The 25,254-nt window shown below is 43.1% G+C and overlaps 1 protein-coding gene across 8 annotated transcripts in view; it reads left to right on the top strand.

Annotated features, from left to right (window-relative positions):
- The window catches only part of Prosap (SH3 and multiple ankyrin repeat domains prosap), a 170,643-nt gene extending 147,661 nt beyond the window's left edge, over positions 1-22,982 (top strand). For 3 of the 8 annotated variants that reach the window (XM_089589048.1, XM_014352190.2, XM_014352185.2), the window contains 16 exons: positions 2,197-2,322; positions 6,720-6,900; positions 7,564-7,883; positions 9,039-9,303; positions 11,704-12,256; positions 12,853-13,106; positions 15,137-15,316; positions 15,633-15,861; positions 16,483-16,994; positions 17,075-17,235; positions 17,694-17,879; positions 18,346-18,646; positions 18,727-19,161; positions 19,415-19,698; positions 19,785-19,950; positions 20,010-22,982. In XM_089589048.1, coding sequence (XP_089445174.1) covers positions 2,197-2,322; positions 6,720-6,900; positions 7,564-7,883; positions 9,039-9,303; positions 11,704-12,256; positions 12,853-13,106; positions 15,137-15,316; positions 15,633-15,861; positions 16,483-16,994; positions 17,075-17,235; positions 17,694-17,879; positions 18,346-18,646; positions 18,727-19,161; positions 19,415-19,698; positions 19,785-19,950; positions 20,010-20,395 — 4,539 coding nt within the window. In that variant the 3' untranslated portion in view covers positions 20,396-22,982. Of the gene's footprint in view, positions 1-2,196; positions 2,323-6,719; positions 6,901-7,563; positions 7,884-9,038; positions 9,304-11,703; positions 12,257-12,852; positions 13,107-15,136; positions 15,317-15,632; positions 15,862-16,461; positions 16,995-17,074; positions 17,236-17,693; positions 17,880-18,345; positions 18,647-18,726; positions 19,162-19,414; positions 19,699-19,784; positions 19,951-20,009 lie in introns of all 8 variants that reach the window. The other 5 variants (XM_089589053.1, XM_089589052.1, XM_089589049.1 and 2 more) reach the window with 4 other exon arrangements.
- The last annotated feature ends 2,272 nt before the right edge of the window (positions 22,983-25,254 follow it).

The following is a 25,254-nucleotide window of genomic DNA, read 5'->3' as shown; positions in this document are numbered from 1 at the left end:
TATCCGGCCGTAAACATCCAGTGCGTTTATTTCGTAACGCGTGTTTTGGCGAATGGTAAATTTCGTCGGAGCAAAAAAAAGAGACGGTAGCACCTGCGGGAAAAACACACGCTCGAAACTTTTTCCTCTCGCTCTTGTGTGCACAGACAGCTTGTACGCGTGTACACGCCGCGGCCTTGGGCGGTCATTAGGAACTGCTCCACTATTCATCGGTCTCTTCCCCGTGTAAATACACCCGAGAGGCCAGACATGTGTGTACCGTGGCTGTCTGGTGTGTGGCAAAAAAAAAAAAAAAAAAAAGGGTCTAATCTCGCGTGCAGTACGAGCTCCTCGAAAGAGAGAAAATAAATGAAAAAAATAGGTAATCTTCGCTTTACTGTTATTACCTGCAAAATGTTTCGCGGTAATTTTCAGGTGGTCCGAATCGTCGTCCGTCTTTGTCGTCGTGCTTGCAAATGATGGATAATAATCCGATGATGAAGGGGAGAATTTTCACCTCAATTTTCGAAAAATCTCTCCCGCAACGGCGACGCTAAGCAACTTTTACGAGCGCGCCCGTAAACGATTCCGCTGCAGCGGTTTCAAACTACCCATTTCCGTCCAAAACAAAATACATGGGCGTACATATATATATATATATGTGTGTGTGTATATGGAATCTCTCTTTCTCTCTCTCTCGTGCTTTTCTGTCTTATGAGGGGGGAAGGAAGAAAAAAAAAAAAAAAAAAAAGGAATGGAAGCGCAGTTTAACCAAAAGCCATAAGCTCAAGTGAGACCAATAATCAGCGTTTGCTGGAAACTACGAAGAAGAAGTGCGCCGGGGCAACAATGGCCATACAAATGAGACTCGTATACGCACTACACGTGGTATGTATGTATACATACACCTATAAACACAAGCGTATAGCAGATTAAAGGGCCGAGCGTGTTATGTGCGGTGTGTATAAAATAAAATGAAGGCCCCGTTCAAGGGACCTGGGCTCCATACCGTAGAGGAGGGGGTGCGCGTAGGCGTGGAGGTACGGAAATGGGACCAAGATGGTGGGGCGTCGAGGCGTCATAAAGTGAAATTGCGAGTTCACGTGCGGGAGAGCTTTTTAGCCGCTCCCGATGTTGTTGCTCGGTGATGGGTTACGTGCAAGGTATGATGATACTACTCGCGTCGTTTATACACTTTTATATAATATACGAAAGAGCGTTTGGGAAAAATTAGGGAAATGGTAACACCTTGGGGAAATGATAGGCGCGGGTTGCCAGGTGTGTATCAATTTTCCCGCAAAGTGTTTGGCGTTTAATTCTATAGGATTCCCAACAAACTTTTGCCTTTTCTGAAAAAAAAAAGAAAAAAAACAATTCCCCCCTGAATAATGCATCATTTCACAGTGGAGGTACACCTACTTTCTCCGCTTGAAATTCGCTCTCCCGCGTGCACGGATCGATCGTGCCCGAAGCCGCTCAATTATGCGCGACTTGGAAATAGAAAACCCCGGCGCCCGAAATTGAAACCAGTTGGTTTGCTACGGTTGGGGTAATAGTCCAGTTGATCGGGATCGGTCGCTTCCCCCCTTCCTGTCCCCCTGGTTAGCGGCAAATTGACCGCGGACTCGTTTGCTCACCGGTGACTCTTGGGCTAAGGTCATGGACAGTGTTGTTTTTACACAATTTCTTTTTTTTTTTGGTGGTTCAACTACAATGTCTACCTTGTGGTGGTGTACTGAAAATCAAGGCTCTTATACCCGAGTGTAAGTTTTGGTATAGCCTCTCCTGCATGATATGCTTGTTTATTCTGTTGTAGGTATGAAAATATTTATCTCTGCATTAGATGTAGCTCGTGTGGAACCTCTACTTTTAAGAATTACGATACGTAGTGTGATTTTCCGTCGGTCTTTTGATCACGTCATGATATGAAGATCAAACGTATCCAGAGCTGATGGAAAATCCAAACACGAAACGTCTGTATTGAATACTGTCATCCCCGTAATTTTTTGTGCATCGCCAATGAATATAAAATGCCCGCAAGTCTCCAAAAAAAAAAAAAAAATCCATTGTCGCACGAATGAAAAGAAAAAAGAAAGGATTTTTCAGCAAGTCCAAAGTAGTCGTAGTAGATGGCAGAAGCATTATCGCCTGCATTTGTTCCAAATACCCAAACTTTCTTGGCCGTGGTTTAATTCTCTGATTCCGGTGGCTTTGCAGGAGTTGAAGGAGAGTTTCAATTACGGGCTCTTCTATCCACCGGTAAACGGCAAGGCTGGAAAATTCTTGGACGAGGAGCGCCGGCTCGGGGATTACCCCTTCAACGGACGCGTCGGCTACCTCGAGGTGAGTACCCATGTGTATAATATATACTATTGGTTCAGATTTACGTACCCTTCCATCGATCTAATTGTGCTCTCCCGTTCCATAACGTGCACATACAAGCTGGGATTCACAGCTCGACCCTAAAACGTAATTCAAAAATGTCTCGCCTGCTTTGCAGAACTAGTATTTTTCAGCAACGATCCGGTGATATCGAAAGCGCCCCCTTAGCGATAAAAAAAACAAGGGTAGGGGGGAGGAATAATCCACACGTGCGTCCAACTTTCCCCCTCCGGATTTTAGAATACCTTCAAAAGGCCGTGTCCCGTGAATTGACGTGCCGTCGCGCCAGTGGCTCGTTTGGCAGCAGCAGCCCAGCCGCGTCCACTTGTGATGTCTGTGTACATACACTGCAAGGGAAGGGGTGCGCTCTTAATAAGTATATGACAGGGAGTGCTGGCTCGTATGCACCAGACCGAGGTCAAGGAGAGTACGTAACGAGGCAACGTATACACGAACGCGCATAAACGGTTGCTACCCCGAAAAAAGCCACCCCTTAGCTCGAGCTAGTGGTGTCACCAGAGGCCAAAGAAGCCGAGGTCTTTGGAGACTATATATTTTTCTTTTTTCTGGTTGCAAATTTCAACGCCCTCCGGTATATGGTAAAAATTAACACGCGTCAAAGAGGAAAATCTTAATTTATTACTCGTCGCTATGCGCGCGACAGTCAAATTGTATAAATCCTTGGGATGAAAAAGCAAAAGAACCGTTCTCCGCGCACATGTATACTTTTGTTCTTCTCCCGAGTATTATATATATTTATTACCATCGGCATAAGTGATGATCCTCCGCAGACACACGCGCATGCACATGAGATATATATTTGCAACGGTGCGTCCCGTGATTATCGCACACATCTAGCGGAGCAAAGAGAGAGAGAGAGAGACAGCACCTGAGCGTCGATTCCCATGCACCTCTATTATATTCTCAATTGCTCCTCTCTCTCTCTATCTTTGCTCCGTCCTCGTCTGTCGATGCTGTGTTGGCAGAAGGAAGAGAGAGGGGGGGGGGCTCGCGCGCGGCCTAACGAGTTCTAGATGCGGTTCGCGCGGTTTTCTTGCGTAATCGAAGCCACTTCCGTCATCTTCCGCCTCAGCAGGGATCGCAGGGGATCCCTCTCGCGGTGTGTGCATAGTATGGGTACGCGGAGTACGGGAGTAATAAAAGGAATCCAACTGATAATGGCAAGGGGCACACGTTAATAAAAATTATTACCCGTTACAGAAAGTCATCGTTATATTTTACCTTGGTTGTCGTACTTATTTTTCGTTGGTATGATTGTCACGCGAGAGAGTGACACCACACATGGTAATTATAACTTTAACCCTTACTGTGTTCATAAAACCGTATATACGTAAAATATAGGCATGGTTTGAAAAAGGGTTATTGAATAACAACGTCCTCAACGTAATATGTGCTAAAGTAGATGAGGGTCGAGTACGGTCGGACGCGTACGGCGATACTTGGCTGGTGTACACCATCATCTATACTGTTGGAATCCCCGTAGTTTCACCATAATAATCACACTTTTACTGAAAAAAAAAAAAAATGTAAAATCTCAGCTCTCGCACGCATCGAAACAGCCCCTGCAAATTCCCTCTGTATATTTGAACGAGCTCAGGCGTGGCGCGGGCATCACCGAGTACACACACACACAAGTATCATCGCGTCAAATTGATTTCCTTATTCTCCGCGCGACTCCTCCTCTACTGGTAGATGGGCACGACCAAGACACCGGCGGCTGTCATTTTAACGTCGCACACGATCAACTCGCTCCAGGCCTTTTTTCCCTTCTCTCTCTCTCTCTCTCTCCGGTGCCGTGCCTCGTTACGCGGACTAGCTTTTTTTTTCTCTCGCGAGGGATATACCCTAGCTCGCAAAGAGGAAATAGGAGGAAAGAGCGCGTCGATTTATATACACACGCTTCTTCGTCTTCTTCTTCTTCTTTGGCTATGAAAAAGTAATAGGGTTATTACGAGGATCTATGGAGTTTACTCGCCGAGGGGCCGCTAAGATAAATAAATCGCGCAAAAAGCGTCGCTGCGTGCTCATTTATTAACACGGACGGATCTCAAAGTCAAAGTTAAAACTGGAAAAAAGAAAAGAAAAAAAAAAAAAAAAAAATGGTACTCCGATCGGAGGAGGGAATGAGGGTATAACCGTACACAACAAAAGAGAAGCAAGGGTGGGGTGGGGTGAGAGAATCGAGTGGTATCGGCGGCTAATATAATGGGCCGGAGAACTGTAGCAAACGCGCCTCTCCCTCTCGCGGTCCATCGGCATCCGTGCGGTGTTATCCGAGGCGTGTTTCGCCACTGCAATAACGGTCCCGAGCCGTATATATACTGTTGTACCGCGTATATATACAGGCTCTGCTATACGGTTTCAAAGCCGCGTAACGAGCCCGTGTAATGCTCGACGACGACGACGTGGACGTGGCTCCTTTTTTCCGCCACTTGGCTCTCCCTCACTTCCGAGATGCTCGGGAGTATAACGTGCATCGTGTATTATACTTACACAACACGGGGGTGAGGGGGACTGGTGATGGGTGCTCTTGTCCCTTCCGCGTGAGTTTCGATCGCAGGACGGAAATTGTTGCCACCGGCTCACTCGAGGACAATGTTTCACGGAAATCACAGCTTTTACGGTTTAACGACATACGCCGCGCTACTGGCTCCTGAGCATTATCATATGGTTATTAATTCGATAAGTACAACTTTCCGTCTTCCGTCCTCAAATCAAATGAAAATTACAGCGTTTCGTAATACTCCCCTATTAGAGGGAGATGAATACACGAGTATACTATGTTATTGGCAGCTGATCGAGACGACAGTTTCCTGAATCACTTTTTCCAATGTCCCTTGAAAAGTCTCCCTCGCCCCTTCGCTGCTACAAAACTATCTTTAAATTAGTGCACACTTGCGCGCGGAACGTCCAACATCGGCAAAAGGAGGAAAAATATTGAGTATAAAAGCGACGCAGTGCGTGCAAGATCAGCGTTGATGTATATTATACAGCAGCCGCGAGTCGCGCACTTACTCATTACCCGCACTTACATATACGTATATCTGTAGGTACGCGTGCTCGTTCAAATCAGCGTGATAGCATCGCTCCTCTATGCACAACTGTTCGACTGAACGGCCAATATAGGGATATACATTTAGGCACACCAGCATCGACGATATTGATAATATTGGACATAATAATAGCACGCGCGCACGTGGCTGACATCCCTCCCTCCCTTTTACTCCATTGTCATTGTCGGGGTGTAGTTACTGCCGTGTTTTTTTTATGGCTTGTCGATGCATTACAAAAGATGGCACATATCGACGCCAGGAGGGCCTGTTTGAGCTTTGACGGACGAGTGATGTGTGTTACCGCTGGCGATGAAAGGGATTCAGTTTTTACTTCCGTACTCTCGCGCCGTATTTCATTTTTATACCCATAAATGTACATGGCTACTGCATAATGTACAAAATACATAAATTAAAAACATGTTAAGAAAGTTCTATTCATACTTGCATCCCGCGTCGGAAGATTGCGTAAAAGTTGCCAAACATCTTCCCGACTACTGGTCACATGCACAATTTTTCGCGCCGGAGAAAAAAAAAGGGGGGGGAAATATTTATACAAGTGAAAGTGTGCAATTTCTCGGGCGTAAAATTTAATCGGTCGGCTAGCTCGAGATTTTTTCCCTCCGTGGCGAGAATATCGCAGGTACATGCGTTTAGGTAATCCAAAGCGAGCACAAAGTGTGCCTCACGCAACCCCGTAGTAATATAATACGCGCTCTGCTTTCCATACGCACTCTTGTTTTGTTTTTCTTACCGTAATTACGCGCAGTTTAATTTCGAAAAATCGTAAAACGCTCGAAACGGTAGGGACGTAAATACCGGATAATCGCAGGCTTTCAAATCAACTACCCGCAGTACATTTCCTCGAGCTTCTTTTATTCCCATTGTGAAAAGTATCCCGTATGTGAACAAAAAAACAAAAAAAAACAAACTCATACAAATGGCACGTTGTACTCTGTATCATAAAAAAGGCTGTCAAGCGTCCCCGCAGAAATCGTTAAGTCGATGGATGCTGAGCTTTTTACTCCTCTGTCCTGATGCTGCGGTGCAAAAAAAAAGCCACATTTCGCGGTCTCTTCTTTCGTTGAAGAAAAAAAAAAAAAAGGGTATCGCAACCCGCTAGACGCTTTCGAGCCGTTTACGGTCAACGTTTGTGCGATGCGTGTACATATACGCCATTTTTACGAGGCTCGCGAGCACATTGGCAGTGGGTCGCAAAAATACATACACACAAGGAGCCAGGGTAAACTTTAGCCTTTTTTTTTTTTTTTGTTTCCGCTCGAGCAGCTCAAGTACAAAAGGCGGGTCTACAAGATGCTGCACTTGGACGAGAAGCAGCTGAAGGCGTTGCACACGAGGACGAATCTGCGGAGGCTGCTCGACTACGTGGCCAACAGCCAGGTCGAGAAGATCGCCAAGATGTGCGGCAAGGGCCTCGACCCGAACTTCCATTGCCAGGACACCGGAGGTGAGGCATCGTTTTGTCGATTTTACGAAAACTCGGGGGGGGGGGAAAAAAAAAACTCTCCTCGAACGTGGGCGTGTGCGTGCTCCCTCTCTTATATCCCAGCTTCTGTGTGTACATACAAGCACACACAACCCTTACCGTTACTCGGGCGTCGCGCGCCTATTTTTCCATAGGCACCAGCTTCCTGGTCATGTACACGTGTATATATATATATATATATATGTATACAACGGTCGCGGAAACTCGTCCTTGCGTATATACGTAGAGCGGAGCGGCGGATAGATAAGCGCGAGGAAGAGGAGGCCTCGTGTACCGCTGCCCCAAGGTCGCTCGCTCGCCCTGATGGAAGGCACGTATCGCGCTCGCCCCATCGGAATTTCGAAGGGAGCACCCATACGTACTTATACCTACTACACGCTACTCGCCCTCGAAGCTTCCTCTTCTATAGATTTTTTTTCTTTTTTTTTTTTTTTTTTTTCTAATCAGCACTCGTATCGCGTTCGGTGCTCGTGTATTACGGTTGTTGCGAATTTTTGCGCCCCGCCGTTCTGGGATAGACTGTACATGTATGTAAGGTACTCGTGGTAATAGCATCGCGTGTATAGGTATACGTATAATATATTGACACAATGGTTCTTTTGTTCGCGAACCAACATGGGGCAGAGACACCGTTGACGCTGGCCACGACGCTCAAGAAGCCCTCGAAGGTGATAATAGCGCTGGTGAACGGGGGCGCCTTGCTGGACTACAGGACGAAGGAGGGCCTGACGGCGATGCACCGGGCGGTCGAGCGGAACAACCTCGAGGCCGCGAAGACCCTCCTGGAGCTCGGGGCCAGTCCAAACTACAAAGACACCAAGGGCCTGACGCCACTCTACTACAGCGTCATATACAAGACAGACCCAATGCTCTGCGAGAGCCTCCTGCACGACCACGCGACCATCGGCGCCCAGGATCTACAGGGCTGGCAGGAGGTCCATCAGGTATACTTGCATATATATTTTTACGGATGATCGTTTACGTGAATTTTCACTGTACATTACATTCTCATCGTGTCGATTTTACCTCAAACTATAAACGATTCATCTTCGTTTTGGTAATTTACATGTTATCAAAGTTATGTATAGGTATCATTAGTTAAACAAATGAGCTCGGGGTCGTTGTAGTGTACGCATAAATTACCGCTCAAAGTACAATGATGTCTTGATTTTCATTGTCAAATTTGGGCACTAATACTTTTTCAATTTTTTCTCAAAAAGTAACAATATTTCAATAAAATTTTATCCAGCAAAAATTTTGCTTTGAAATTAGAGTAAAAAAACAATTTTAGGAAAAAAAAATATATATATATATATTTTTTGTATATTATAGTGCTCTACGTCCGGCTCCTTTAATAAGGGGCTACTAAGGGCACTTAGCACTTGGGAAAGGGACAAGGAAAGGGATGGGAGGCCTCCCATTACTGGGAGGGGGGTAGGGGGAAATTAGACAATTTTTGCTGCGAGAAGGTCGCCTAAACCCTCCTCGAGGAGCATTGCGTGGTGAAAAAGCACATATGAAAAATCGACGGAGCACCCGCGCGCTCATATATATATATATCCAAAGTACTGAAACTGATTTTTATGTATTGCTAGTAGTGATGACTGAAAATTCTTCATCAGCAGAAATGATATACTTTAATTAGGAAAAAAAAAAAAAAAAAAAAAGAAAAATTGCCTTCTAAGGTGTTTACGAGTTAATAAAAAAACAATCATATACTCAAGTTGGCGTGAAATATACCGCGTCTGAATTTTCAATGATTCGGGGACACTACAAACACACCCCCATCGAGAATATAGTATAAGCATAAGAAAAGAACAAGCCACTCTTCGATCAATACAAGTATTACTTGCATCACTTCCGCGTGCCCAACAGTCCCAAGCTGATGTTCTCATAAATATGCATCGACCGCGCCGAAAAAAAAAAAAAAAAAAAATCAATCAGACGTGCCACGCCTCAAACTTGACCAAAAAAAAAAAAAAAAAAAAAGAAAAAAGAAAAAAAGGGGGGCAACTTATGCACACGGTGTACGCATAATACACGTATAAACGCGCATCTATCTGGTCTGGGCATGTTGTTAAATGACCGATACCACGCAGGCCTGCCGCAACAATCTGGTCCAGCACCTGGACCACCTGCTGTTCTACGGCGCTGACATGAACGCCCGCAACGCGTCGGGCAACACGCCGCTCCACGTGTGCGCCGTCAACAACACCGACTCCTCGTGCATACGGCAATTGTTGTTCCGCGGCGCCCAAAAGGACGCCCTCAACTACGCCAACCAAACGCCTTACCAGGTCGCCGTGATCGCTGGTAACATGGAGCTCGCCGACGTCATCAAGAACTACCAGCCCGACGAAGTCGGTGAGTCCACAATATTACTACCTCTGTCTCCCAACTGTGCATCTCATAATACTCGACCACATCGCGTCTGTGCAATCATCATCATCATCTATTGCTTTTGTATATTTAACATCCCATGAAACCAACACTCATTTATTTTCGTATGTACACGTGCATTTTTTTTTTTTTACCATACAGTAGTCAGTAGAACAAAAAAAGTTACCCTAACAACGTAAATATATATATATATATCAGAGACTGTGACGATGACCGTTCGACTACTGCTATCTACACCGGCGCTGAAGGAAAGTATACACGTAATCTTTTTTTAGGCCCGAGATCGCGGTGATCGTTGTGTGTCTTTTTCTCTGTCATATATTACATACCTGTATCTCTGTTTCGTTTCGCCGGTTTTTCAATCATCTGTCGTGACAATCGTACATCATTTGTGATTAAATTTTCATCATTTTGTGTGTCTCGCTCATGAAAAGAAAAAAAGAAAAATAACATACCAGAGGAGCATTCCAGTAAGTGAGACGGTAAACCGTATGAGCCCGAGTCAACTTTTATAACGCGATGAAATAGAAAAAAAAAAAAAAAAAAAAAAAGAGTACAACCTTGAGCATAAAAGGTACATTATACACATGTACACGCAAAAAGAGAGATAGAGAGATGATAGAGAGAGAAAGAAATAAAATCGATCGGCTCGGCGTAGGCGGCAGCTATATATCCGCACTGATGCACGCCACGGATGCATGCGCACATAAATATACATCTTAACGTACATATAACCCGCGATGCATGTGATTGAGCATGAAGGGCATGAAGCGCAGCAGCATCCTATAATGGCACACGCGGCGCACATACCAGATTAGATGCTCGTTAATATATATTTTCCACTTTCGTGTGTGTGTGTGTGTGTGTGTGTGTACATAAATAACCGTACGGTACGGTTATACGGCGAGGCGAAAGGGGATGTATATATGTGTATAAAATGCATATATATAAATATACATTCTTGACTTTGACGGAGAGCGTTAGGTACGTCGGATATTTACAACTATTACACGTACGTAACATATTATAGTGTGTATATGTAACCACAGAGCCGTGCGCGCATTATAAAGGAAACTGTGTGTGAGCGAGTGTATATTATATATATATAAGTATAATATCATGTTTGCCTAGTGAATGCTGCAGCTGTGTATATTATATATATATATATACGTGTATAAATTGCTCGTTTTTATACCATATGTGCGTGTATAAATACGCGGGGAACAAAACGCAGGAAATACCCAAAGCACCGAGACCTGGTGGTGATGGTACCTTTTTTTTTACTTGGATCGATTTTTTTTTTTTTTTTTAATTTTTAATTTTTCCAATGTCCCCCTTTCCTCTTTGGTTGCACACAATGGTGATAAAACCATCCTCCATTGACTGAAAAATGTTTTTATATGATTGATTAATTCAGTTTGACCAAATTGATCGTTAAATGAGCACTTGGCCTTGAACCTCTCTTATAATTATATATCCATACATGATAGATTGGGCGTTACTTGTAACGGTATGTAATTTAGACAGTAGTTAAAATCATATCTGATTGTCACGTATATAATTATCGTATCCAACATAATGTTATAACAATAGATTTTGTGTATTGAAATATATATGTATATATAAATATAATTTTTATAACAAACATGCACAGTTTCCATGATTGTCTTTTGTCATTTGTATCGTATGTGAGTAAATTGACGTTGTTATGTATTATATAATACCTATACCTACCAAGTATGTACGAACGACAGCCCTGAAGATTATTAAGTGACAGCTAATATATCAACGTGGAAGACGCAAAAGACAAGAGGAACTAGAAAAAAAAAAAACAAAAGAAACTAACAAGGAACAGTGTACGACTGCTACTGTTGATTTTCTGGATCGAGTATACTTAAAACGCTTTGCAGCGGTATATAGATGATTTTTATACGTACTAATATACAGCCACGTGCATCGTTAGTTATGGGCAACTTGCAATTAAACGTAGATAATATTTTTATTTCACGATTATTATTAATATAATATTGAAAAAAGAGTGCCCGTAACTATACGGCGGTAACAATATACATTAACCAAATAACTGGTCTTGAGATGCGAGCTTGTAAGATATACCGCTAACACACCACTTTACCTTTGAACTTGAATGAGCACCCAAAAATAACATGGTCTTGAAAAATAAGTTTGGTAGTCTGGATGAAAAAAAGACGGAACAGACGGTGAACAACGTAACTGCAACGAAAAACAAAAAAAAAAAAAAAACAAAAAACAAAAAAAGAAAAGTTGACAAGGTAAAATAAAAAATGACGAGAGCCCCACCTCCTCCGGCAACCATTTCGCGGGGGGATGGTGTGTATCTTGCAGTGCCGTTCAAGGGCCCGCCGCGCTACAATCCAAAGCGACGCTCGGTGGCGTTCACCTGTGGCCTGTCGACCAGCTGCTCGGCCGGGAACCTCGGCACCCTCACCAGACAACCGTCCAGCGCCGAGTACCAGCAGCCATTGACCCCGTCCTCGCCAATCGGCATGTCCACGTCTCTGGTGCTGACGTCGCCCACCACCTCGGCAGCCAATACCCTCAATCGCTCCCAGCACGAGCACTACTCGAACCCGAGCAGGGTCGTCTCCTCGGCTGACGCTTACTTGGCCGCGGGTAGCCTCGGCAGGGCCCCGAGCGCCGATAACCACCACCACCTCTCGACCATGCCCAGGGCAGAGTCCCACCACGGATGCCTGAACAGAGTACCGTCCATTGAACAGCAGCAGACCAGTGCCGGTTCTGCCACTGTTGATCCCTCCGTGCCTGCGTCGGCGAGCGCCAATACCAATACCATCCAGAGAAATCCGTCCGAACGACAGCTAACGCAGCAAAGATCGGAATATCAGAGCCCTGCCCAGCTCAGGGAGCTCGCTGCGAGGTGAGCATAAACTGTCTTTGCCGGGACGAGGTATACATATATATATATATTATGTACTCCTCGATCTCTCCTCGCCGATTGTGCGAAATTTTTTTTTTTTCTTCCTTTTCTTTTCTTTTTTTTTTTTTTTTTTTTTTTTTCTTGGCGATCCCCCTATCGCTCATAAAATTCATTCGTTACTGTGTGCTTTTTTTTTTTTTTACGTGTCATTGCATATTCATCAGGCTCTCCGATCGTTCACCACCGTCATTGTCGTTACACATCCTTTCACCTTCCATTCCCGATCCGACGACCCAAAGTAAACAAACCCTAAATCAATAATCTGCGAGAGAGAGAGCTATGATCGCGCTTGCAAAGACAATTTACGCATACCTCTTGACCTATCTCTGTGTGTATATGTATATGTAAGATAAAATTAAGTGGCTCTTTGGATTTTGACGATACGAGGCGCGAGCGTGTATTCTTATTTCTTAAGCGCGAAAGTATCGTTAGGATCGAAAGTTCGCCATTTGTATGGAGCAAACGAGGGCAAATGTTTAACCGGTACAAAAACAAAAAAACAAAAATCGCTCGCGTGCGCCGGCGAAAATTTAAAGATTACCGACAAGCGGCGAGCACTATCAGAACGTGCGAGTCGAGGGCCTGACGAGGCTGCAGGAGCACCGGATCGAGCTCCAGCACCGACTCGACATACACCAGCACTCCGGCACTGGTGGCCTAAGGCCGATCGACATGCCACCCTCGCCCTCGCCGAGTAGCCGCAGTCTGGCGCCTTTCAGCTCCGCGAGCTCTAGTCTTTCCGAGGGCAGCAACCAGCCGTCCGGCGAGGACTCGGCCAGCATTGTCACAGGTACTTGTGCTTCTTTTTCTATCTCCCTTCCTTCTCTTTCCCCCACCGGTTTCCTTTAAATTTTTTTTTTTTCTTTGTTTCATTTATTTTACAATAGTATCAACAACCCCTCCAGTACTGCATCTTTTTTTTCCTTTCCCTGTCCCACTTCTTTTTGTTTCTCTTCTACTTGTACTTTTATACGAAAAGTCGACGGTCTATCCGGAAAAGGAAGCGCTTCGACGTCGATTGTACGTAGATGTGTGTGACATCACCACCAGGAACTTCTCGAGTACGTAAAAAAAAAAAAAAAAAAAAAAAAAAAAAAAAAAAAAAAAAAAAAAAAAATGCTCGGCGATGATTTTTTCCATCAGAAGGTAGTGATTTTAGTCTTGCGTGTTCAAATGAGACACGAGTACTCTTTGTTTTTTTTTTTTCATTGCAGAGCCAATAGATTACTTTTTTTTTTTTATTCTTCAGCTTCTTTTCGACGTATATATTTGTTAAGAAATCATTGAACATAATAACATTTATACCCATTTCTTTGCACTAGTTATCTTTTTTAAACATTTGTTACCATAGAGTCTTGTTATATATATACTTACATCATTCATATAGACTATATTTATATACAATTAGCTTTATACATTCGTACATGTATTTGTGTGTGATGTCACTCGACAAACAATCATTATCATCATCATCATCATTAGATGTCATGGTTTTATATCTAGAGCTAGAGCATTGTTCGTTGAATCTTATATATCTCACAGTTTTGTTTTTTTATCAAATCACGTTTGAACATATATTATATACATTATACAATATATTATATCATACATTCATGTATTTGTTGGCTTGCCTTTTACTATATATTTGAAAGAAGAAAAAAAAAAAAAAAAACTTCATCAACTATACTAATTAACTGGTTCTGGTGTTATCACTCTAATGTCACATTGGATGTTCACATCAATAATATTACTTAATGTTTTCCAATCACAATATTACAAATGTTTTGTGTGCTGTCAACATTTTTACACGTTATAAAACCAAACAACGATAAATTCCAGACATATAGATAATCTCATGATGTGCATGTTGATAAAAAAAAAAAAAAAAGAAAAAAAAACGTAAAAATAAAACAAGAGACCGGTCTTTTCAAATGTCCACGTGTTTCCGAACGCATGTACAGTAACCTAGATTCGTTAAGCATCAAAGTACTTTCGAGCACATGTATTTGAAAATACTCGGCAAGTGAACTATTAAACGCGAGAAATAAAGAAACCCATTAAGATCCAATCACAAGTGAAACATTAAAATTAAAAATAACACGTTGATTGAAACCGAGAAGCCGCTTATCGATTTCCATCAAGTAAGTATAGGTATACTTGCTCCGTGAATCATCATCCATATGATCGATCAAACTCAATAATTTTCGCGCCCACGCGATTAGATAAAGTATACCGATCAACGGCACTTTGTCTTTTTGACGTATCTTATCTACAGTTCGCGCAACTCATTATCAATTTAGAAGTAAAAAAAAAAAAAAAAAGAAAGAAAATTTATTCGTTACGCACCTGCGCTATTTTAAAAATAACCGATTCTTTTTCAACGCTAAACTCCTGTACGCCCAAACTACACGATTCTACTCTCGTTTCGTAAGTCATGTATACGTGCACTTGCGTTAACCATAACTTTCGAAAGTTAAAAAAAAAAAAAAGAAAAGAAAAAGAAAACCACTTGTTCGAGTACACACCTATTAAAAGGCCATTTAACTGGGAGGAAACACAAGCGTTTACTTACTCAGTGATAAACGGGGCGATAGCAGCGTGGGCGCGCGTCGATACACCTCACTCCCGAAGATCTCGTCGCGCTCGACGCGGTTCATCTTCACCTCCGATTATTCGGATAAACGAGAGACACGACGTGTGTAATAAAACAGGGCGAGCCGCGGAAAGGGGGGAAAATAAACGCGACGCAAGATAAAGAAGAAAAAAAAAAGTGTTGTCTGACGCCGCGCTTTGGTGGTGATGCGCGCTCGTCTGTTGCAGACAAGAGCCTCGGCGACACGGCCTCGGACGTCATAAGCGACAGCTCGGGCGTCGGCACCTCGCAATCGGACACGACCAACAATTCGCTCTCGATACCCGGGACCACAGTCGTGTGCGTCGAGGGCTACAGCAGCGGCATACCCGGACACCTCAACATCAACCAGGGCGACATTCTCGAAGGTCAGTGTACAACGCGCGTACCATTTTTATTTCATTCCTTCCCAATCAACGTGTTTTTCACCAACTACACGAGAAATACCGCTCATCGAACGCCGCGCGCACGTATTTTCAAACGACAAATCCATTATCTTTTGGTAATTAAGAGCAGTGGAGGCATTTATTATTTTCCCCCAAATAAGACTCAGTCGCGTTACGTTCGGCACTCGATTGGGTCGCGTCGAAATGAAGAAGCAGCCAAGTGGGTGATTATATAGGTGCCGAAAGTGCCAAAAAAATGATAATGGTGAATAAAACATTTGTTTGTCTCGTTTGTCAGTGACGGGAGCAACGGACTGCGGACTGCTGGAGGGTGTGCTGCGGGGCCAGGGCACCGGACTGTTCCCGGCCCATTGCGTCCAGGAGGTCAGGCTGCGTCACACCAACATACCGCTGGGGCAGCAGGCGGTGGCGCGGGAGGCCGCGGCCGTTGCCAACAGGAGCCGCGTGCTGGGCCGCCGGGAGTCGCAGCACAAGTACTTTGCCACTGCTCCTAGATTAAAAAAACCGTGAGAACACCCACAACGGAGAACATATACGTTATGCGTTGCATTATATTGTACACGTATCGCTCGACAGCTTGTTTCATTATCGTTGTTGTTTTGTGTATACGCTTATCCGTATATCTCTCCCTTTTTTTTTTCTTTTTTTTATCTGTAGCTTTTACATTTTTGCTTTTTTTTATGGGTAGATGGTGTAATAGTGCCTTGCTGAACTTTTTCTTTTTTCTGCTGTACTAGCCGAGTAAGAATTTAAAAAAAAAGAACAAGTGTTATAAACGAGATGCTAAGATCTCGTGTTTCTCTTTCAATAGTCGAGCATGTTGTATACTTTATTTTCGATATTACACGTTATTTGCTTCGAGCAAAAAAAGAAATGATAACCAAAGTAAAATTAAGCTTCGTTGACGTCACTCGATATATCGGTAATATCGTAAAATTGAGCCAAATTTTTAATTAAAAAACAATTTATTTTGAATGAAATATTGTGGCCGTAGAGCGCTCAAGTAAAAAAGTATGTGTACGCGCAGCTCGCTTTGCCTCGTTGACCGCAATATATTATGTAGCATTGATCCTTGGGTAATAGAAGATCGAAATAACGACCCGCAGTTTTCAACCGTACGATTGTAGGATAACGACGGAGCCGCGCACGGTCGTGCTGCACCGGTCGCGCAAGGGCTTCGGCTTCGTGTTGCGCGGGGCAAAGTGCACCACCAACCTGACGGACATGACCCTGTCGGCGCGCTACCCGGCCCTCCAGTACCTCGACGACGTGGACGAGGGCGGGGTCGCAGATCTGGCCGGGCTGCGAAAGGGCGACTTTCTCATCCAGATCAACGGCGAGGACGTCACCACTGCCCTCCACGAGCACGTGGTCGATCTTATCCGCAAGAGCGGCGAACTCGTGAGGATGACGGTTGTCTCGCCGCTCCTCGGTTTGCCAAATTCCCAGTCGGCCGCCGTTTTGCCGACTAGTCAGCCCGCCCAGAGGCAGTACGCGACCCTGCCGCGCAAGGCCAGCAACAGCGTCGCCATCGGGGGCACTTTGGGCAGGTCGCCAGCCCCGATGCCGCCCCGACGCGACCCCAAGACCACGTTGAGCGTAGGCAGGGCCAGGGCAAGGTCCATGGTTGCCGGTCTAGGTGACCCTTTTTTTTTTTTTTTTTTTTTTTTCGTCACCACAACCTCGTTGTTGGATATTCATTTTTATTCGTCTCTGTAGGCGGTGGCGGTGACAAGGATGATCGAGACGAGATGACGATGGGCAAGTCAAACAGCTCCGAGTCGCTGAATCTGAGCCAACAGGGCAACGCCAACCAGCCCAGGACGGCGAGCATACGGTCGAGACCGACCTCGAGCCGCATCACCGCCGCCGAGCTCGAGGTGAGCTTTTTTTTTTTACATTACTATGGTGTACAATTGGCATCTGATGGTTGCCGATCTGTGTGTATGTTTGACGGGGCACTATGTGCCGATTATTAATTCACATATATATATACTATATTATTCATAGAGAGCACGTTTGTCACTGCATCCGACAATTTTATATTAATGTGTTGTATACACGAGAGCGTTATTGTTTATGATTTACGTGCATCAAGTAAAATTATTGTTATTTTGATCCACTTTTTAATGTTATTTTCGGCCACCGGCGGTATCAGTCCTCCGCGCATGAGATGCATGACGACTAGCTCGCTCGGAGGATCGTTGTTTTTTTTTTTTTTTTTTTTTTTCAAAAGGGGGAAAGAAAAACAAAAGGCAAAAGGAGACGTTGGCCATGGATTCCCCGAGCGAGCTGTCGTGGGAACGGCCTGTGCATCGTCCTGTTTTATCGTTTTCAGGAGCTATTTCAGCGACAACAGGGCGCGGGTAGCATGAGCGCCGTCGCCCCGGCCGCCCGTTACGGCTCGATGATGCACGTGAACGCGATCGGCTGCGCCACCCCGAGTCCCAAGCCGCATTCAAAGTCGTCGGCAAAGTCGGGCAGGGTCTACGCCAGCGTGGCCGAGATGAAGCGCAAGGGCAAAGTAAGGACACAAGGACGTGCCACCCCCTAATTGAACGACCACCTCCTTTTTTTTGCTTCACTCCCCCAAAAGTGCTCTGCTTGCATGATTTTTTAGACACGCGTAGAGTCGCATGTTACTTTTTTTTTCCAGTCATCGTCCAAACAATCGGACCCGACAGGTGGAGGACCCTGTACATTTTTTCACATACACACCGTAGTTTTAATATGTAGTTGTTTGTACTTTGCAAGTTTGCAATCCTAACAGCACGAACCATGAGTAAAAGTAAGTTCACACTCGATCACCCGTAACATATATCCATCAACCGATCGATCACTTGGGAACTGACTCATTGTCCAAAAGTCCCTCTCTGTATAACAACTAACACGTACGCCGAGTACATAAATCAAACTAACACACGCGAGGGCTCATCGGTACGAAGCTCCCTCGTCAGTTGCAAATACATGTGAAACGTTTCCGTGCGCAGTCGTCGCGGGTGCGCTTCTTCGGAGGCTTGGGCGGTGGCTCGGACCTGCACCGGGACTTCCACAGCACCCCCGACCTAAACGTCCAAGCGGCCCAAGCGACGCACCAGGGCCTGGCCTTCAAGGGCCACCGCAGTCAAGAGGACGTCAACGCCATGAGGAACGGCCTGCCGCCCCCTAACCACCCACCACCACCACCGCCCGTTGGCCAAGTCGTCAAGGTCAACGTCAACGCCCCCGTGACGGACGCCCCGACCCCAGCCTCCGTCTACGACAACATGGCCCACATACAGCAAGTCAAAGGTGATTGTTACAAATAGTAGTCTCGAGCGAAAAGAAAAGAGAAAAAAAAACCCCTAAATCATTTGTCTTACGTTCATTAGAACTGGCCGCGGCAACGGCGGAGAACATCTACGGGGTGATGTCGAGCTTCCGGCCGTCCAACAGTGCCAAGCTGTACGCCTCGCCCGAGGACATGAAGAGCGTGGGTTACCGCTCGCTCAGTCTGCCGGGGCACTCTGGGCGGGTCCAGCTCCGCAAGTCGCACAGTCTTCGCACGCCCAACGGGGGCCCACCCGGCGTCACCTTCAAGTCGGGCCCACCCGGGCAACAGTTGGCCTCGTGCAACGGCGTCCAAGCCGGGGGCCAACAGCAAGCCACCGGGAACCAGCCCCTCGCCAACGGTAACCAGTACGCCCAGCCGCTCAAAAGCGGCAGGAGCCACAGCGTCGTCGGCATCATGAGGGACAGGAAGAAGAAGAAGGGCACCAGCGTGGCCAGCAGCTCCTCCGCCTCAAACTTGTCCAGCATAGCTGGTGGTGAGTTCTTCTTCCTCCGACATTATTATACTAGCATCGTTCATTCGCACCCCATTCACATGAATCAGTAATCCAACCAACTACACTATTTCGAGTGCTAACGAGTTGACCACCTAATTGAAATATTCCCCAGTTCGAGTGGAATAGCGAAATATCCCCAGTGTATGCACTATTTAGAGAAAGTTTGAGAGATTTTGATTTGATGGTTCGAGGATCGACGAAGGGGGTTTAAGTAATGGTTGTTTCGTTACAGCCGGTAACAACCCTAGTTGCGGTGGGTCGGCGCCGCCGATACCCGAGCCGGACTACAGCCTGAGCGAGTCGGAGAACGACGAGGAGCTGACGGACGAGGGGGAGGAGCTGGAGATCGCCCAGGAGCTGGAGAAGGCGGCGGCGCGCGAGAAGTTGGAGTCGACGCGGGAAACGTCGGGCAACTCGAACGCCTCGGCCGGTAGCAGCGGGAGCAGTTCGTCGTCGGGCTCGCTGCCCCACTCGTTCAGCGTCGAGGAGATCCAGAACGTCAGGAAGCAGCTCAAGGTACGGCGCGTATACAGTTGTACAATTTTGCCAGACTCGAGATGACATATAATATAATATGATACGTCCATATCCCTCGGGTCCAGACGCAGCAGTCGATGGTGGAGGACGGCGACAACAGTTCCAGCGGAGTGAGCTCCGACCAGGATGTGCCGGTTGGCCCTCCCTCGGGCTTCGACGACACGCAAGCTCGCAACAACGAGGCCAACCACCACCAGCACGTGCACCACCATCACCACCACCACCATCAAGGTGAGTAGTTATTTGGAAATTGACAACAAACGTGTTGTAACGAAATGGTGAATTCTTAGCTCACGTGGACGGCCACGAGAAGAACACGACGGTGGTAGTGGTGGGCGGGGGTCTGAGCTGCGCCCAGAAGAGGGCGAGTTACGGGGGTAGTGGTGCGCTGACGAGGCACGCGGTGAGCCTGGCCCAGTTGCCCCCGCCGTTGGAGGCCGACGCCGAGGAGCAGAGCGGCGAGCTGTTTGTACCTCCTCCGCCGGAATTCAATGCTGACGGTACTCCGGTGGTCACCGCTGGTGACGAGCTCGTCTTCGCCCCGCCCCCCCAGTTCTCCGACAATGGCAAACCGCAGATGCCGCATCAGCAGCAGCGGGTCAAGATCATCGGGGCCATTCCCAAGTCGGCTGGCAATCAGGTGAAAGCGGCGACCGGCAGACTGATCAACCAGTAAGGCCCCACCCTTCCATGGATGGATGTTGATTTGGTCCTTTGCGAGGCGATTGCTTTTACTTTTAGGGTACTTTTAATCTCGCGATCTTCAGCTGCGCCAATGATGGACACCTCAAACGCTGATTGTTAGGCTAATTATTTATATCCGAGATATTACGGATATGCAAAAGAAAGAGGCTAAGACTGTTAATCAAAATGAAATGATTATAATATCTGCACAAGTTTCGTACGTTTTGTACGCCATTGTTCTTTTCTTTTTCTTATTTTGTTTCTTTTTTTGTTTCTTTTTTTTTTTTTTTTTTTTTTCACGTGGAAAATACATGATACGTATAGGAAAATGTAGATTATAAATAGTGTAAAGTACTTTCGTTGTAATGGTTGGTTGTTGAAACTAACGGTTTGGTTGAGTTGCATAAAGTATATATATATATGTAACGTTTGAACTTATAAACAGTTATGTGCAGTCGGACAGACTGTGCACACGTACACATTTATACATATTACACACATGCTCTTGCGTTGTTGTAAAACTGATTTGTACATAATTACGTTTGATCGTAACTTTATTTTTATTTCATTTTGATAGACAGTTGTGAATAAATGATAATGTCGGGGATGCGCCGATGTTGAGAATAACCGATGAAACAGAAAACCGTTCAATTACGTATAACATACGTGGTACATTGTTGATTTTAAGGCACACGCTATATGTATAATTATGAATCAAGTGGAGGGGAAAAAACAAACAAACAAATGCCTGTTTAATCATACGAGCATTAAGTAGTCCTAGTCCTATGTGTATTGAGAAAAATCTTCGGTATCTGCATTTTATTGACTTGAAGGTGATGAATGATGTATTGTTCCAGACGCGTGACTCGGGGATTTTTTTACTACACTGTTTTATCACTATTTATAATTAAATGTCGAAAATATTCGCGAGGTGGGAAACAATTGGCGTCGATATTTTCATCAAGTCAATAAACATGTCTGCGTGTTGCGTGAATGATATAAATAAACGCGTGCACCTTCTTCTCCCCAAATTAAAATCGTAGATTTTGAAATACAATTGTTCGCAAGAAGCATATCGTGCGTAGGTATTTTCACTTGTAAAACCCGTAGCGATTAAGTGCGTGCAAATCGAATTCCGTGATGGGAGGAAGAAAATTTTTTCATGTTCATGCTATGATTGAAGATTCGATTCTACAAGATCGACGTTTTCGATGGATTTATACAATTATTCGTAAATGTAAGTGTATAGTAAATACACGTCTGTTTTACGTTGGTGTTGAATAAAAACAAAGTGTATAATCATTTTTATAAATATGTCAAACAGTTGCTATTTAACGTAACGAAAAGAAAACAAATTTTTTCCAGTGTTTCCACCACAAAATCGTGTGAAAATTTTGGTCATATCGTTTGTAAACTCCAAAAAACAAAAGTTATTAAAGATTTTTTACATTTTAAAAATCACGAAAAAACGTGTTTGTACATTTTTTTCTTATTAAATAAAAAAATAAAAAAAACAGTGTTTTCTTAATTGCCGTCATGTTTAATTTACTATAAATTATAAGGATTTTCTATCGACTCGAAAAGTATTATATATTTTATTATAAATCGTCACGAATAAAATACACGACCAACAGTTTATATTTGTTATTGCAGTTAGTGCAAAAATTCAATGAAATATCAATAGACAAAATTTTTTAACAACATGCGAAAGAACTTTATCAAAAAATTTGCTATTCGGTATTTTGATAAAATTGAGACTTATTGAATTTTCTATGCAATATTAGCTCTATAGAGCGCATTTTTAAGAACCAACCAATTTTCACACAAAGCTCAAACAAGAGGTGCATTTAGACGAAAACACAGATACTGCATTGCAATAAACAACAACCAAAAAATAAATACAAGAAACAAGTTTTTAATCGCATTTCGAGTGGCCTAAAAAGGCACACACTTTTTCGACTTGAATTTTAAATCACATTAACGTTGGACTACAAAAATTCCAAGCAGAGCACAATAATAGTATAGAAGTAATAAAAAAAAAAAAACAACTAAAAAGTTGTATTACGTATGCGTGAAAAAAAAACGATGTTTGTTTTTTTCATACAATTTCTACGACTTTGGGCGTATGTTTCATACTTTTTCAAAATAAATCGACAAAAATCAGTGAAGCAAAAGATAATCTTATCAAACAAAATAGTTGTGTGCTGTCGGCGTTGTATTATCTCTTGGACGCGTAACTTTCACATTGATAAAAAAAAAGGATTAATAAATAATGGGAAATAAGTATTGAAAAAAAAAAAAAAAAGTAGTTGAAACAACGAAACTAAAGATTTATACCTTGTAGTACATGTGAGCTGATTTCTTGCCCATCATGAGTATAGTAACGTAGTTGAAAGTAGAGAAAAACTTTTTAGATGATAATATCCATAAGAATCGAGAAAAATACAGTGTGTAATCAGCATTAACTTATTCCATTTTTCAATACACATGGATATACGCGTTTGTTGATGTTTTTAGCGTTGGACTGATTTGTTTAGTTATTGATGAAAAAAAAAAAAAAAAGAAAAAAAAAAGAAAAACAATAACCGAATAAATAAAAAATATGTGTAAGGGTACGAAGTAATTTAAATCGAAAAAAAAAAAAAATAATAATAAATAAAGCATGTACGCGATTCGGTTTCACCATGCGAGGGTCATCGTAAGATTGAAAATTATTATAATTAGTTTGTAGTTCATTATCGAGAGGTATAAATAAGTGTATAATTTGTATTATTTTTCCTTGTGCGTCATTAGACGATTAAAAAATAAAAATAAAAAAAAAATAAAAAAATAAAAAAAAAAAAGAAGCGACATTTAAGCGCCTAAGCCAGAGTTAACTCACAAAGTCATTAGATTTCATTCTTTTAGTTTGTACAACGTGTTAAAGTAACATATTATACGTATAATAATAAGTGGACATGAACGAAAGTTTGAGTGTCGTAATTGCTGAGTGACGCACGTAAGCGTTAGAATGTGGCATTACAGCGAGAATGTCATAGGTATACACATTATTATCTTCAGTTGGCTCTGTAAGATAGATCTATTTATTAAGATATAAATAGTAAGAAAAGAAAAAAAAAAAAAAAACTCGTCCCACCCTATTCCTTTACCCTTTTAATTTTATTTTTCTCAAGTTAAGAAAAAAAAAAAAAAAATCGAAGAAGTGATTTCTTCAATTGTCGCTGTACCTTTTTGCGTCTCTTCGTTTTTCATTTAACTGCGCAAAAAAATTGTTTCTCATTGTACATACATATTACATAGTCGGTATTGTAACACGGAGCGTAAAAATCTTCCTTTCCTCGAAGATTCTTTGTGCAATCGAATGTAAAGAGTAAGGAGTAAACGAGGAGAAAAAAAAAAAAAAAAAAAAAAACAAGCCGTCGAGTTGAGCACACATTACACACTCTACCCCTACAATGATGATGATGTGTAAGAAAAAAGAAAAAAAATCGGCTCGCCACGCAACGAGTACATTATATTATATTGTATATATACATATTGAATATTACAATACGTTAACAAAGATGGTATATCATATACATACGATTTTACGTTGATACAAGCAACAAATTATTATTAATGCAACTATTATCATATGATTATTATTAAATTAGCATAAATTATTATTGCCGATTTCTTTGTCACTATCATCGTCAGCAAACTCTAATTATTCACGAGTCCGATATCTACATGAATGGTAGCGTTTAGCGTTGATTAAACGGATTCTGAGCTGAACTTTTACTTTTGGGGCTATCGATCGATCGAAAAGCGAAAAAATTCATAGTATTACATGTAAAACACAAAATGGCGTGTGTATTGAGGATAAACAAAAATAATTTGTACGTGCGATATTGTTTTTTTCGGAATTTGAATTCTTAAACTTTGCAGACACCGAATTTTTCCATTCGTTTGATCAACATTGTTTAACTCGTTCGGATGTACGTTTTATTTTTATTCATAATTTTTATGAGATACGAAAATTTATTCAAGGCATGATTCGGTGTCTGCAACAAAATACGTCTGCGGGTAGGCTTCGTTTGTTTATTCGTCCCTGCGAAGTTCGAAAATCCATTTCGAGCCTTGTCAATTTTTGCATGGCCTTTTGCGTTCCAATCGTCAGTACAATTTTACCAGCCAGTTTGTAACAAGAGAAAAAAAGAAAAAAAAAAAACAACAAACAGATCAATGTATGTATAGCGTGGCGCGCGTATATATGTATGTTGACAAAAGTATATTATTACATGTAACAAAAAGGAATATTATATAAATTATACGATGATACAAGGTAAAAAAGAAAAAAGGAAAAAAGTGAAATATAGTGAATTGATAATATTTTCGAGTGTCAGAATTTAACGAAAAAGCATGAAAAAAAACCTTCTAGTTTAAAGAGCCAAAATAATTATTGATTTTCCAAGTTTTGGTGAATGATATTACATAAATGAGAGTAAAATCGGACACACGCGACCAACGAGGAAATAATAAATAAATATTTCAATGCTGTTGCCAAGCCGTACGCGTTACGGGCGCCAAATCGAAGTAAAAAGGAAGGTAAGGGCTTCTCCCGTTATTTCTCGAAAAGCGATATTTTATCGTTAAACACACGACATTCCTGCCAAAACGTAGTGTAATGTAATGTAATATACATATATATTTCCGAGTATCTCTAAATTTATCGAATGTAGCTGACGAGGCGAGTTTGAAAACGACGCGGAGGAAAAGGGCGAGAGAGTGAACGTATTTATGGATTTGCGGAGAGATGAACGATCGAAGTAGGATATGTTATTAACGACCGCACTATTACAAGTATGATAT

The sequence above is a fragment of the Copidosoma floridanum genome, unplaced genomic scaffold (assembly GCF_036245765.1).
Source record: "Copidosoma floridanum isolate Cflo_tuat_1 unplaced genomic scaffold, Cflo_Japanese_pri ptg000007l, whole genome shotgun sequence".
NCBI lineage: Eukaryota > Metazoa > Arthropoda > Insecta > Hymenoptera > Encyrtidae > Copidosoma > Copidosoma floridanum.
The sequence above is the reverse complement of the archived record's forward strand: the minus strand, read 5'-3'. Positions and strand labels throughout refer to the sequence as shown.